Source organism: Cyprinodon tularosa, unplaced genomic scaffold (genome assembly GCF_016077235.1).
Source record: "Cyprinodon tularosa strain WSP-4 unplaced genomic scaffold, ASM1607723v1 ctg384, whole genome shotgun sequence".
In the NCBI taxonomy this organism is placed as follows: domain Eukaryota; kingdom Metazoa; phylum Chordata; class Actinopteri; order Cyprinodontiformes; family Cyprinodontidae; genus Cyprinodon; species Cyprinodon tularosa.
Genome location: NW_024039101.1, coordinates 53,906 through 70,257, shown reverse-complemented (window position 1 = coordinate 70,257; position 16,352 = coordinate 53,906). Strand labels below are relative to the sequence as shown.

General features: G+C 41.8%; 1 protein-coding gene across 5 annotated transcripts in view; it reads right to left on the bottom strand.

The window, feature by feature from the left end:
* Window positions 1-16,352, bottom strand: part of LOC119791196 (disks large homolog 2-like) — a 76,914-nt gene that overhangs the window by 26,121 nt on the left and 34,441 nt on the right. For all 5 annotated transcript variants that reach the window (XM_038297150.1, XM_038297151.1, XM_038297152.1 and 2 more), the window contains 3 exons: window positions 10,478-10,580; window positions 6,528-6,642; window positions 6,063-6,239 (listed from right to left, as the gene is read on the bottom strand). In XM_038297150.1, coding sequence (XP_038153078.1) covers window positions 6,063-6,239; window positions 6,528-6,642; window positions 10,478-10,580 — 395 coding nt within the window. The remainder of the gene's footprint in view (window positions 1-6,062; window positions 6,240-6,527; window positions 6,643-10,477; window positions 10,581-16,352) is intronic.

Sequence of the window (16,352 nt, the reverse complement as noted above, 5' to 3'; positions counted from 1 at the left end):
AATTTGAAGACTCTTCTTCCTAATTTTTACCAACATGTGGACTTTGCAACTCAAGGACAGAACATTCTAACATCAAAGATGCTTTCAGAGCAGCCCCCCGCCCAACCTTGTCTCTTCAGACCACCAATCTGTCATGCTAATTCCTACATACATACATACATACAAGGCCCTGCTGATAAGAGCAAAACCAACAGTGAAGCAGTTCAGGGTGTGGTCTGAGGGGGCACTCCAAGACTGTTTTGACTGCTCTGACTGGAATATTGATGAGTATGCCATGACTGTGTCAGCCTACATCAACAAATGAATTGAGGACGTCAGCACCACAAAGAACATTACCACCCGGGCCAACCAACGAGCCTGGATGACTGGGGAGGTTTAGCAACCACTAAAAGCATGGAACTCAGCCTTCAAGTCTGGTGACAGAGATGTACTGAGGACAGTCAGATCAGCAAAGCAGAACCACAGCCGGAAAAATGCAGGACCTTTTATACAATGCCAGCAACAAGAGGAGGATGTCGCAAGGCATACCGGCAATTACTGACTGCAACACACCCTCCCCCCAGTGGGTGTAGCTGATGCTGACTTCCTAAATGGACGGAACAACTTCTTTGGAAGTGAAACGTCTTCAAACTTGGAGTCTAGCGGGATTTTTTTTTTACTTTTTTGGAATGACTATGACCTGGATGACTGAGAATCTTGACCAGCAACTTCTTTGGAAGATTTGAGGCACTAAACAGTACTCTAGCTTTGAAAGCTGTTCCCCATCAGGGAGAGGAGGCACTGTGCCTGACACAACTGATGTGTGGAAGACTCTGAGGAGAGTGAACCCAAGGAAGGCCCTAGGTCCCGACAACATACCTGGGTAGGTACTCAAGGAGTGTGAAGGTCAGCTGACTGGTGTCCGGACAGACATCTGTAACACATTACTAGACCAATCCCGAGTGCTAACATGCAGTAGGGACATATCAGCCTCGATCATTCCGGTCCCAAAGAAGCCTCAGGTCACCTCATTTAATGACTACCAGTCGGTTGTACGGACTCCCACCATGATTAAAGACTTTGAGAGGCTGGTAAGAAAAAATACGTTGTCTCCTTTCTCCCCTCAACATTCGATCCACTCTAGTTCCCCTACCGACGGAATGTCCTCCACTAAGGACGCCATCTCTGCTGCTCTCCACCTGAGCGTTGGACAGAACACCTCTGATGTCATCAGTCTAGTTTGCAGACGACACCACGGTGGTGGGCCTCATCAGAGACAACAATGACCAGGACTACAGAGAGGAGGTGGAGCAGCTGGTGAACTGGTGCAGAGATAACAGCCTGATCCTGAATGTGGAGAACACCAAGGAGATCATCTTGGACTTCAGGAAGAACCGGCCTAACCACCATGTTGATGACCTATCCACTGGTCATCAACAGCTCAGCAGTAGAGGTGGTCAGCAGCACCAAATTCCTGGGGGTGCACATCACAGACACCCTCACCTGGAATGTAAACACCACCTCATTGGTCAAAAGGGCCCAGAAGCGCTTGGACTTCCTGCGGAGGATGAGGAGAGCCCACCTGCCCCCACCCATCCTCCCCACCTTCTCCAGAAGCACCATAGAGAGCGTTCTGAGCAGCTGTCTCACTGTGTGGCGTGGAGGCTGCAGCGCCTCAGACTGGAAGAAGGTGAGAACAGCAGAGAGGATCATGGGGGCTCCTCTTCCCTCCATTAAAGACATTTCATCCCAGCACTGCGTGTCCTGAGCCCGTGACATCATCAATGACCCCTCACCCCCCCACCATGGACTGTTCTCCCTGCTGCCCTCTGGGAAGAGGCTTCACAGCATTTAATGCAGGACCAGCAGGTTCTGCAGCAGCTTCTATCCTACTGCCATTAGACTGCTGAATGTTTTGTAGAAATGGGTTATTGTATTATATTTTATTATTATATTTATTATATTTTATCATTATTTATTTATATATATATTAAAAAAAATTTGTTAGAACTGTAAAATTACAGTCATTTTTACTATTTTTCAAGGCTGCACTTTTGAAAGAGGAAAGTGTCCAGTGAGCTGTTTCCAAACTAAATTTCTTTTTGTTTTACACTTATACTTGTGTAAACAAAATGACAAATAAAATCTGTCTATGTGTAACATAGGTATGTATACATTAATGGTAACTGAAATGAACTTTTATGCTTATTTTATAGTGTGGAATGATAGCAAATGCTTGATAAATTGATATTTGTCAAAGAGAGAAGAACAGTCAACAACATCAAGTATGAAAACAGAAGTGTTGCATAAACTTTGAACAACAGCGGATAGAAGGAAATTGTTTCTCTGAGCTTTCTAATATAAGAGATTTAAGAGGCAGACTGATATATATCCCAGTATTCATATTGGACAAATTTGACATCAATATTAGATTTGGAACGCTCTGGCAAACAGATACAGACGTCTATACATTTAAGGCATTGGCCTATTGGCAGCATCTACAGTGTTAGCCATTCAAAATTTCCTAGATGGGTCCTTGGGTGGTCTTTGCTTAACCTGACAACAGCCAGATGCATGTCTCGCTCCAGCTGGGCGGAGCGAGACATGCATCTGGCTGTTGTCAGGTTAGTCTTTGCTGGTCCCTGGCTGGTCCTTGGTTGGTCCCTTACAGTTCGTTTTTAAACATCAATCTTTGTACTAAAATATTCTGTCATGATTTGTGGACATTAAGATTGAAAAATGAGCACCATCTCCTGGTCAGATCCTGCAATTCAGAGAAAGGGTGGAGTCAGAGTAAAAAAATTATGCACGCCCAGGAAAATGATGGGGTCACTCCAGTGGCTTGAAGTTGGAGGGGATTTTGCTGGGAGTTGCAGGGAATGGGCTCCCATTCAGTTGCCGTTTGACTGGGAAGGGCCGTTATGAATGGCTGCCACTGTATGTTCAGTCCTTTCCTTGTTTGTCCTGAGAGTTTAGGTGGAAGGTCTTGTCTTAGCAGGTTCGCAGGTTTTACTTTTTGGCTGAACAGTGCTCCATGTGTTTTTCAAAGCTTGGGAAATCTAAGCCTCCCCGGCAAGGTCTATTCGGGGGTGCTGGAGAGGAGGGTCCGTCGGATAGTCAAACCTCGGATTCAGGAAGAGCAGTGTGGTTTCCGTCCTGGTCGTGGAACGCTGGACCAGCTCTACACCCTCAGCAGGGTCCTGGAGGGTGCATGGGAGTTCGCCCAACCAGTCTACATGCGCTTTGTGGACTTGGAGAAGGCGTTCGACCGTGTTCCTCGGGGGCCCCTGTGGGGGGTTCTCTGGGAGTACGGGGTGCCGGGCCCTTTGATACGGGCTGTCAGGTCCCTGTATGACCGGTGTCAGAGTCTGGTCCGCATTGCCGGCAGTAAGTCGGGCTCGTTTCCGGTGAGAGTTGGACTCCGCCAGGGCTGCCCTTTGTCACCGATCCTGTTCATCACCTTCATGGACAGAATTTCTAGGCACAGCCAAGGTGTTGAGGGGATCCGTTTTGGTGGCCTTAGGATTGCGTCTCTGCTTTTTGCAGATGATGTGGTCCTATTGGCTTCATTAGGTCGTGATCTGCAGCTCTCGCTGGATCGGTTCGCAGCCGAGTGTGAAGCGGCCGGGATGGGGATCAGTGCCTCCAAATCCAAGGCCATGGTCTTGAGCCGGAAAAGGGTAGAGTGCCTTCTCCGGGTCAGGGGGGGTGTCCTGCCCCAAGTGGAGGAGTTTAAGTATCTTGGGATCTTGTTCACGAATGAGGGAAGAAGGGAGCGGGAGATCGACAGGCGGATTGGTGCAGCGTCTGCCGTGAAGCGGGCGCTGTACCGGTCCGTCGTGGTGAAGAGAGAGCTGAGTCAAAAAGTGAAGCTCTCGATTTACCGGTCGATCTACGTTCCTACCCTCATCTATGGTCATGAACTCTGGGTCATGACCGAAAGAACGAGATCGCGGATACAAGCGGCCGAAATGGGTTTCCTCCGTAGGGTGGCTGGGCTCTCCCTTAGAGATAGGGTGAGAAGCTCGGTCACCCGGGAGGGACTCGGAGTAGAGCCGCTGCTCCTCCACGTCGAGAGGAGCCAGTTGAGGTGGCTTGGGCATCTGTTTAGGATGCCTCCTGGACGCCTCCCTGGTGAGGTGTTCCGGGCACGTCCCACCGGGGGGAGGCCCCGGGGAAGACCCAGGACACGCTGGAGAGACTATGTTTCTCGGCTGGCCTGGGAACGCCTTGGGGTTCCTCCTGAAGAGCTGGAAGAAGTGGCTGGGGAGAGGGAAGTCTGGGCCTCCCTTCTTAAGCTGCTGCCCCCGCGACCCGACCCCGGATAAGCCGAGGAAGATGGATGGATGGATGGGAAATCTAATAGCAAAAGAGTGCTTTAAACTTTTCAACAACAACAAATAATGCATATTTTATACAGTTAATAGTATAGTTGTTAGCTAAGTAAGGGGCCACCTTTTAAAGCTGCTTTTTGTATCTCTGCTTCTGTCTCCTTGAACCCAAATGGGCCTCGGCAGATGAGTGCTCACATTGAGCCTGGTTCTGCTGGAGGTTTCTTGCTGTTAAAAGGGAGTTTTTCCTCTCCACTGTCACTACAAGCATGCTTAGTGTGAGGGATTGCTGAAGAGTCAATGAGTCGATGCAATCAACTGATTTTCCTTAGATAGAAAACTTTGAGTCAATCTGACTGGATGATCTGGTTGAACTGTAAAGTGCCTTGAGATTACATGTGTTGTGAAATTGGCGCTATATAGATAAACTGAATTGAATTGAAGTTCAGGGAATGTTAGAGCCATAAACAAGACATATTTTGGTCATAGGAATATTTCAAATGTTTTTGTGGTGCATTTTTTCTGTAATTTTTGTCTTTGGTTGTTAGGTTAACATCTGTACAGGTGTACTTTATTGTGAAGTTTACTTTAATGTTGAAAGGCTTATTTCCAGTTTTGAGTTTTTTCTGTAAATGGATACAGACTGCAGAAGGATTGCGCAGCATGGAGTTATACAGTTTTTAACTGTGCATGTTTTTTTTTTTAAAGAAATTGTACTGTCATATTTTGTATGTCATATTTCTTGGATAAAGATATTCTGGGTTAAAATTAATGGTTTTTCATGCGTCCTTTACTTATCCATGAGAATGAGAATGACACAGATACTGGATCTGTTGCCATAACATTAGGCCAAAACTACTCCGCCCCCCAAGGTAAGGATATTCAAAAGAAAGAAGGAAGCTGAAAAGAGGAAGCCTGTGTGGAAGCCACAGTGAGTAGAAGTGCTGCTAATGCTAATGATAAAGTTTACAAATTCAGAAGAAGTTAAAGCCTCTTATGTCATGGAGTACGGAGGCTTCTTGTGGATGTTTCAAAGTTTGTTTGAAGTGACGAATTGAAGTTTAGAATAAATGGAAAATTAGTAATTGCTTGCTGGTGCACCAGATGAACCACATGCAGGTGATCACAAGAGGGAGCCAAAGCACATATAAAGGTAACTTGAAGAGAGCTTATTGGACAAAGAAGAGCAAAAATGGTTCTATTACAGCTAAAAAGAAGGAGATAGAGTGGATGTAGGGCAATGAAGAGCATGTTGATTAAGTAGAATCAGAAACACTGCAAAGTTTTTACAAGCTGCATGAAGAGTTCATACTGTTAAAAAAAAACAATGTTGTGCAGATTTTACTATGAGATGAAGCTAATCAGTTGAAACAGGTCAGTATTTCGTATGAGTCAAGAAAATAATCAATAGAATTTTATCGGTCTCACGTTGGAGAACAGTACCTCTGCATTTCACACATCCCCTTTGGGAGCAGTGGGCTGCCACCGTGGGGCACCCAGGAAGCACTGTGGGTTAGGAGTCTTGCTCAGAGAGCCAGAGTGGCAGCAGGTTTTGAACTCACAACCTCAGGATTCCAAGCTCTATGCCCTAACCACTAGGTCACCACTCCCCAATGTATCAAGCTGGGTGATTGGCCAACCGGGTAGATTCATCAGAGAAGCAGGACACATGAGAGTAATTCTTTCTGCAGTAAACAAGGGATGTCACTGTTGCCTTTATTGATGTTAAACAGAAGTGTATCCTAGGATTACCTTTTCTTACTGGGAATGACTCCTATTTCCTTACTGTCTCCATGGGTAGTGACCCGGCAGGCTTGCCACCACTCATCGTCTGAGGCATTAGTAACATGGAGGATATCACCATACTTGAAACTGAGCCCCTGACTTGGTAGCCCACTGTCCTTCATTTTATCATAGTCAAATAGTGCCCTAAAAGTGGGAAAATACATAAAAGATCAGGGTTATTGTTGCATCTAAGCTTTAAAGCAGAAAGTCATTAAATGCTTAATCTAATGAGAAAATGAGTTCACTCTTATTAAAAATTACCTTTTGCCGACTGACCTAATATGCACCTTTATAGACACTGGGGAACTATCGTCCAAAGACAATCTACACCACGATTTGAACTCAGATCCTCTCTGCTGCAGCAGCACTCAAAACAATAGACCAACTCCTATTTAGATAAGAAGTTTTGAGGTTATATCTAAGTCCACTCACCTTACATAGAGTGATTTCTTCTGATTAGTTCGCAGAGACCCTGACCCAGAGCTCAAGCTATGGTTCATCATCTGTTCTCTGAGGTCATTGATTTTGGCTTCAAAACACTCATACTCTGCAAGGCAAAAACAGATTTGAGATATGTGCATTATCTTCCAATATATTTCAAGAAGAGCATAAATATTACACCCCCCCATACTATGGAAGTAAATATGTGCCATCAGAATTTGAATATAAAATACCTCTGAAATTTGAATGTTGTATATTAGTGCTTACTTTTTCAGTATTAAAATAAATTCAGAATATATTTTTAACCTAAAAAAAATTCAATGTCATTATTTGTACATTAAAAAAAAATTCAGTGTAATTTTTTTTACATGGTTGCAATTTTCAGTTATTAAAAAAATTCACATTCCTGTTTCAAAGTGATCAAATTTTCAATATACATATTTTTCACTGTTTAAATTTTCAGTGTTAAAAAATTCAGCATATAAAAAATTCAACTTTTCAAAATTCAAATGCAATATTTTCATTGTCCTCCAATTCAACTTGCTCAAATTCACTGTCTCAAATTCAGCGTCTAAAAATTCGCTGTAAAAATGGCCAAGGTTACTTCAGGTCACAGACATTAGCAATGGATGTCCGATTCCAACATCCACCTAATCACATGACACAACCGTCATATTGAAGAAGTACCAGTATCACCCAGGCTGGCGACCATGGAGGCGAACTCAAACCCAACGGTGAGTTTAATGCTTTCATATTTCTGTAGTATATTTTATTTTGCGCATGAAGTTTGATACATTATCTTAAAGCCTGATTTAAAACACTGGTTTGGGCCGTTGTTAATCTTACACCGTGTAGTGCCGGCATATTACTTCTCGCTACCTCCGAGCTAACTATACAGTAGCTGATCAGAGTGGGGTCGGAACTGTTCACAGCCCCTCTTTGAAGCACACAAGGCAGCCATATTAGCTTACTACATTAGCGGTAGCATCTCCTGAAATGGTATTTCTTTTTTAAATAAAACGGGGGAAATTGGGTCGGGGGGGGGGGGGGGGGGGGTGCTCGGAGGTAGCGAGAAGTGATATGCCGGCACTACACGGTGTAAGATTAACAACGGCCCAAACCAGTGTTTTAAATCAGGTTTTAAGATAATGTATCAAACTTCATGTGCAAAATAAAATATACTACAGAAATATGAAAGCATTAAACTTCGCATGGAGTTCGCCTCCATGGTCGCCAGCCTGGGTGATACTGGTACTTCTTCAATATGACGGTTGTGTCATGTGATTAGGTGGATGTTGGAATCGGACATCCATTGCTAATGTCTGTGACCTGAAGTAACCATGGCCATTTTTACAGCGAATTTTTAGACGCTGAATTTGAGACAGTGAATTTGAGCAAGTTGAATTGGAGGACAACGAAAATATTGCATTTGAATTTTGAAAAGTTGAATTTTTTATATGCTGAATTTTTTATCACTGAAATTTTAAACTGTGAAAAATATGTATATTGAAAATTTGATCACTTTGAAACAGGAATGTGAATTTCTTTAATAACTGAAAATTGCAACCATGTAAAAAAAATTACACTGAATTTTTTTTTTAATGCACAAATAATGACATTGAATTTTTTTTAGGTTAAAAATATATTCTGAATGTATTTTTATACTGAAAAAGTAAGCACTAATATACAACATTCAAATTTCAGAGGTATTTTTTATTCAAATTCTGATGGCACATATTTACTTCCATACCACACCAAATAAAAAACAATTAAGTGGCATAATGAGTCCTTGCATCAAGGGTAATTAATGAGATGAAAATCTCCTCTACCTACCTTGCATATTAGTGGAAGGAAGGAAGGAAGGAAAGAAGGAAGGAAGGAAGGAAGGAAGGAAGGAAGGAAGGAAGGAAGGAAGGAAGGAAGGAAGGAAGGAAGGAAGGAAGGAAGGAAGGAAAAGTGTATTTACTCTTATTTTTAGTAAGTAAAATTAGTTAGCTTGCCAATGGATTGAGTGTTTTCACTCTTAAAATAAGATAAATAGAGAATATGCACTTGAAATAAGACAATTGTGTTTTCTTATATTAATTGTAAATTGTGTTTTTCCATTGGCAAAATATCTCTTACTTCCTCAATTCAAGAAAAAATGCACTTATTAAAAAAAAACATTTTTATTTTTTCCAGTGTAACCCTTGGCGTCAGTGAGCTGTTTCCACTGCCACTTAAAAAGCTAATTCTTCCTGGGTGTAAATGGTTTTTTGGCCAGTGGGAAAGAGGTATTGGGGAGGCTTTCTGTCAGTGATGTTAGTATGCAGGGTACTCACTGGCGGATTTCAGCATATTAGGGTGTTACTCTCAAAAGGTCAAGGTTAGACTGAAAATTAGGCTGATAGGTCAATTTTTTGGAGTGAAACAGCCGCTTGACTGGCATACTTCCGGCGTATTTGGGCCAAGACTCTGGTTATGCTGCAACTACTAGAATTACAGTGGAAAAATGCCTATAAGCCTAGTGGCTGTGGGAACTGTTTTTAAACACCTTCATCCTTGTTATTTGCACATATACATGAGAGAACCTCTGTAAAGACATGAACCCTGCATTGTTAAGAACAGGTGAACAATTGCACCCTTCAGTTGTGGTTCAGTAAGAAATAAACAGGCTCTCTCTCTATTTGATTTCTCAGATTTATCTCATCTTATTCTCTTTAATTCAGATTTAAAAGAACCAAGAAATAATTGAGATCAGATACATACATTTGTGAGATCTCTTTTCTTGATCGTACCTCTAAATTAATGCTTAAATGGTTTTCTCAACTCAACCTCCTTATGTCCTCAGGATCTCTTGTCTCTATTTAGCTTATCTCTTGCTCCTAAGGGACCCTTAGGAGAAGCAACTCAGAAACAAATGATCAAAACTGATACGAATATGAGAATTAAGACCATCATTGGCAGGTGAACAAACTACAGCCCAGGAGACAATACAGAGCAAGGTTAAAAAAAACTATAGACATTGTCCCCCTCCCCAACTCATAAAAAGTTCTGGTCCGAGCTCTACATTGTCATGGTACTAAAGACGGCGAGGAATAAAGGGAAGTTTGACCATTTATTTCAATTGACATAAAAGAGACGGGAATGAGAAAGTCCTGTTTTTTTTTTACTAATGTGTCTTTATCTACGTCTGTCAGAGTTGTGGTCATATTATGCCTAAAAAACCCTGCTTAGAACTTTATCTTTTGCTTTGAATTAAAACCAATAAATAAAGTTGAGAAAAGCTTTATTTTCTCTCAAAAATCATTGCGTTTGACTTATGGGCAATTCGTTTTTTAGTCAAAGTCAAAATCTGCTGGTGATGTTATCTACAGGCAACATGTTGTCAGGGTTCTGCCCTCTGCTTGGGTTTATTTTTAGTTTGTTTGTGTTCTGTCTTTGTAGTTCTACCGGTGCTGAGTTGTTTAGTTGTTGTGCTGCTCTCTGTTGCCCTCTTGTGTTTGTTTCCTTCTCACTTGGTGCCCTTTATTTTAGTCCACTCACACCTGCTCCAGATCTGCTGATTAGCTTGTCTTGGTTCAGCCTTCCAATATATACCTCACCTCTGCAGTCACTCTGTTCTGGTTTGTTGTGCTTTGTTGTTTCCCTGCTCTCTGACTTCTATGTGAGTTTTCCCTGACGTTTTTGTTTTTTCTGGGTTCTTTTTATTTTTGCATTTTTGGATTTTTCCTCAGTTGCTCCATTAAATCTACAAAATTCACCACTGCCTCACTGTCTCTGCATTTGAGTCCTCAAAACTTCAACCCAACCATGACACATGTCAGCCGTCTAAATCTAACACCAAAAGATATCATTAAGGGAGTACAAAATGTAGAAATAATGAAATAAGTATTATGAGACCCCCAACCCAAAGCAAACGTGAGTATTTTTTAAGAGCAATTTCATCTTTTCCAACTGACCTTCCGGTTTGTACTGAGCAACGATGGTGACCACCTGCCCGGCTCCCTTCAGGGCAGCTGCTGCCTGTTCATGTGTTGCTCCTCGTAGATCAATGCCATTAACCTGTTTTAATGACAAGTCAATTCACAGGGTGTTAAAAAATAAATACCATGTACAACAGAACACTATTTATCCCACTATCATAGTTTGTCAGTGATTTAAATGATCTAAAATAATAAAAGGATGAAAGTCTGAGCCACAAAAAAACACATTTCAGCATATGGTGAGTAGATGAAATAATGATTTCCCACTTTTTGAGTGAGTGAATATATGATATGAATTATATGTGATCAAAAGAAAATTAGATGCAACACAAACTGGAGACTTAATAAATAGCTTTCAAATCAAAAAAATCACAAAGGTGCATTTTGGAAAGCACCCTGAATTAAGAAACTGCATGCATGGTTCATCAATTCATCATCATGCAAAACAGGAAAAGACATAAATGTACTTAGTATGAAAATAGTGTTGAATAGAGATAGGAGAGGTCAGATGAGAAAAGTTATTGTTAGATCAGAAAACCAGGTCAGTGCGGGAACATTAACTGCCTAATTTCCTTCTCTAATTACCAGCTCATCATGCTAACTGGAAGGAACCTGAATCTCATACAGTGTCACACTGTCCTAGGAATGTGCAGAACTATATTTAAACAGAACATCCAAATGATTGCTGGCCTTTCACTTTTTCCTTTCCACACAAAATTTCATCCATTATCTTTCTGGAATAGTTATTTTAAAACTGATGGCTATGTAAAGACTTTTTTTTTAATAAACAGTGCATTCAATTATTATCATGGAAGGAAAAAACAGTGGAGTAGACCTGTGGCATGGATCATGTCTCAATTTAACGAAGGAGTCATTTCCTGTTAATAAAATATGTCTTAAGAAGGTCTTAATGGTTTACAGAGACCCAGTTTAAACTTGTTAGATATTAAGATATAAGAAACATCTTTCTGAGGGAGATCTGGGAAGGATTTTAATCTGATTTAGAAACAATGCTGAGGCAACAATTATAAAAACCTGCATAACGGAAATGAATGACCAAGTCACTCATTGCATATCTCAGAGGGGCTGTATTTGGTAGTGTGTGTCAAGTGGGGTGGAGATTTAAAGGAGGACCTAAATGCAGACACAAAAGCTGAAATGCTTTCTTGAAGATTTATTAAGCAAAAGTTCAACAGAACAAAAATCCAAAACATAAATCCACCAAATCTGAGAACCTGGAATACTGCCCAGACAGGGGAAAAGAAATGACAACAAACCAGCAAAAAATGACTGAACAGGAGGTGACCATATGGGAGAGAGAAACAAAGACCAGGCTAATTAGCAGATTGGGAGCAGGTGTGAACAGAGACAAGAAGGGAGCTAGGGAAAAGGAGACTGACACAAGGGGGCAAACAATATCTAAGAACTCAAATACAATAAAAAGAAACTAGAACACAAAACTGGAAATAAAACCAATGAAAACTCAGTGATAAAACTTGAACAGAACCACAACTATGACAGTACCTCCCACTTAAGGGCAGATTCCAGATGCCCTAAGAAGTCCAAAAACAAAAAAACCCACTCGGGATGGGCAGAGAGGAGACCAGGAAGGAGGGCAAGAAACAAAAACCAAACACAGAATACAAACACAAAAAACCCCATCAAAAGGTGGGCAAGGACAAGCAAAGTTTCAAGAGGACGGCAGTAAGACCCAAGGCCAAGCAAAGTCTCACAAGGACGGCCGTGAGACCCAAGATGAGGCAGAGTCTCTGGAGGCCGGCCCTGAGGCCAGAGAAAAGGCAGAGTCTCTGGAGGCCGGCCCTGGGGCCAGATAAGAGGCAGAGTCTCTGGAGGCGGGCTCTGAGGCCCGAGATGAGACAGAGTCTCTGGAGGCCGGCCCTGAGGCCGGTGACGAAGGAGGACCTCTGGAGGCCGGTGACGAAGAAGGACCTCTGGAGGATGGCGACAAAGGAAGACCTCTGGATGACGGCGATGAAGGAGGACCTCTGGAGGACGGCGATGAAGGAGGACCTCTGGAGGACGGCGACGAAGGAGGACCTATGGAGGATGGTGACGAAGGAGAGCCTCTGGAGGACAGCGTCACTGCTGCAGGACCATTGGAGGATGGCGTCTCTGCTGCAGGACCCTTGGTGGCCGCGACTGCGGCGCTCAAACCTTGAAGGCCGCTGACTGCGGCACTCGAACCTTAGGGAGCCACAAAGAAACACAGTGGAGCGGCCTTGGAGGCGAGGAGTGTCTGGTTTCAAAGAGCACCCAAATGCAGAAACAAAAGCTGAAGTGGTTTCTTGAAGATTGAATTAACCAAAAGTAAAAGAGAAGCAAAAATCCCAAACATAAATCCACAAAATCTCAGAATTCAATTCAATTCAGTTTATTTATATAGCGCCAAATTCACAACACATGTCATCTCAAGGCACTTTACAGTTCAACCCGATCATACAGTCAAATTGATACGAAGTTTTCTATCTAAGGAAAACCAGTTGATTACATCGACTCATTGACTCAAATACAATCCCTCACACTAAGCATGCTTGTAGCGACAGTGGAAAGGAAACACTCCCAGAACCAGGAATACTCACAAGAAGGGGGAAAGAAATTATGTCAAACCAGTAAAAAGTGACTGAACAGAAAGAGACTATATGGGAGAGAGAAACAAAGACTAGGGCTCTGTTCGAAAACCTAGGACGTGTCCTCCAAGGACGCGGTCTACCTAGACAGGATCCTTCGAAGTCCTTGAAAATAAGGAGACCGGAAGAGTTTAGGCTGTGAATTCGACCAGGTCTACCCTTCGGCGGGTTTTACCGCTGTATGCTCTGTTGCTTAGCAACCGTAAATGTTGACACACAAAGCAGGAAAAGAATGAATGCAGAAGTTTTCAAAACTGTTTATTTATTTCTTTTTTATTGTGAAGTGAACAAAGACTACACTCACAAGAATCCAGAATAGAATAAATGTTCCAACAGCTGGGAGCAGGAACAAATCAAATCAAATGTAATGATAGAAACCTTAGTCAGTTAAATAACATGCTGCTGTCATTTTGCACATCTCTGATGTTGCTGCTATTTTCAAATATCCATTACTGTAAAAATGTCCATAGCTGCATATTGGTTATTTATTCTCCAGTTTTATATTGTTAAAACACTTTACAGGATTTTATTGTTTATATTTTAACTCTTCCCTATTATGTTATTCTTAGACATTTTTCTAAGGTCCACATTAAGGTCCACTTTCTGCTGCTGTAAATTTGCCCATTGTGGGACAATAAAGGGATTTTCTATTCTATAAAAGGGCTAGAAAGAAATAAGTAAATCTAAACAATGTATGTATAAAAAATATATCTGCAAAATCTCTAATATTCAACAACAAAAAATACATAGTTAAGCATATTGTGCAAAACAGCAATAAAAAAATAAAAATCCTATCAGATTTATAGTCCCCCCCCTGCAGATATATTAGAATCTGTCCTTAAATTATAGCCAAACCCATTTCCACAGTAACAGATTAAAACCTTTAGATAAACCAAACACTACCGCCACATATCTGACTCAATAACCATTAAAACAACTATTTTTCATTAATCTCAGACGGAACTATTAAATGACTTGTATTATATTAAACTGAACTTCCAATTTTCACCACTGTTCGGCGCCAAGTAACCTTTACTCTGATCACGGCTTGCTTGGTCTAGCAATGAATCCTGGGATAACCAAGAATACCGAGGATACATCAGACCCGTCCTTCAAATTGGGCAAAAAGAAGGACGCATTTTAAGGCCGCATAACAAGGACTCTTGGAATCCGACCAGACCTCGGCGCCGCGCTATGACGTAATCGGCCTTTGAATCCGGTCTTCTAAGGATGCGTCCTAGGTTTTCGAACAGAGCCTAGGCCAATTAGCAGATTGGGAGCAGTTGTGAACAGAGGCAAGAAGGGAGCTAGGGAAAATGAGACTGACACAAGATAGAATCTTGTGGGGAAAAAAATACAATCAAAAATATCTAGAACACAAAAATGGAAATAAGACCAATGAAACTCAGAGATAAAACTTGAACAGAACCGAAACCATGACAGTGTGCTGCCTCTATTTAAAGACAGTAATACATTTATCAATTGTGGAATTACATTACATATATACAATAGATACGTTGATAGTTACAAGGGCATTTAAGTAAATTCATACTAGAAATGGTCAGAGGTGCAAGCAGTAACAAAGTCCAAATCCTTGGTTACCTTGCTGAAGTAGAAATTTTGGCTATCAATACTTTACTTGTATTATTTTTTAAGACAACTTTTTACTTCTACTCCTTACATTTTTTTACAAATAACTTTACTTTCTACTCTTTACATTTTAAAAATAGATTTATTAGTTTTATTTAATTTAAGCTAATTTACGTTATGGCCTGTTGATATAAAAAAAATACAAACCATCAAAATAAGTTGTGTAGAACACAATTACTAATGCTAGAAAACTCTCAGAACAAACCAAAACATAATGACCCAAACAAGGCAGGTGGAGTCCAAAAACCAAACAACCCAAACAGGATGGGAGGAGGGGGTCTGAAAGGAGGGTCCAAAATAAAATGTCATTAAATCAGGGAACACCTGAAATCATTTTGCCACCTAAAAACAACATTGGCTTAACACAAAGGGGATCTGGCCTGCTAAAGGGCTCTGTCTCAGGGACTGGCCCGCTAAAGGCCTCTAGCTCAGGGACTGGCTGCTAAAGGGCTTCAGCTTAAAACTGCCCCACAAAAGGGCTTTGGCTTGAAAACTGCCCCACTAAAGGGCTCTGACTTGAAGAGAAAAGTGTTACAGGAAGTAGGAGCCGGGAAGGGAAATAGGTGATCTTCCCTATCCCCATAAAAAAATCAAAAAGTACAGATTCAGAAGTTGGTGGAGGAACACAAACAGGATAAGAGTCCTTGGATGTTGAAGGGTTTTGAGTCCTGGAAATAATCAACTGAGATCTGGGAAACAGGAGACCTGGGGAAGCAGAGAGTCTGGTAAGCTCAGCTGAGTTCTATCCTTTACAGGACAGGATCTCACTCAATGTCCCTCTCCGCCACAGTGGAAACACAGGTTAAGCTGATGATATAATTTCTTCTCCTCCTTGGACAAGCGTGTACATCCCAGCTGCATCGGTTTGGGATCCGACGTTTGAGTGGGACCAAGTACCGACACAGGGAAAAATGAGCGGGGCGAGGAGCTGGTCGAGGGATAGCCGACTCCAGTGCTTTACATTCTTTGCAACGTTCTGTGAGGCAAAGATCTATCTATATGGCGAGGTCCTCCAGCTGCTTCAGGGTCCAAGGGTAGACATGGGTTTAAAGTTCATCCTTAATCTTTTCATTAAGGGCAAAAAAAAGAATATGTCTGTGAGGGCGTCCTCATTCCAGGTTCTTTCAGAGGATAACAGGTGGAAGTCAATAGATCGATCACCCTGCCTAAGTGACAGAAGTCTCCATGAAGCTTCTCAACCAGGATGAACTGGGCAACAACTCTGATTAGTTCCTGAGAAAATGCTTTCTAAGAGTCACATAAACTAGAAGTGTTTTGCCATTCAGAAATTCCCCACAGCTTAGCTTTTCTGGCTAATATTAAAATTACGTAAGCTGTAATCAACAATCTCCTGTCAGCCTGACTCGAGCTGAGAAATACATTGTCCAATGTCCAAAATCCAATGTCTGGCCAGATTATTCTGTCAAGGTTTAGAAAAGAGGACTCCGTATTCAAGGCAAGACACACAGTGGATTACTCAAAAAGCAGATTGGCATAACTGCAGTAGCAGCAGCTAGGCATCTGAGGCAGCGACCTCTGAAGAGAGAAACACA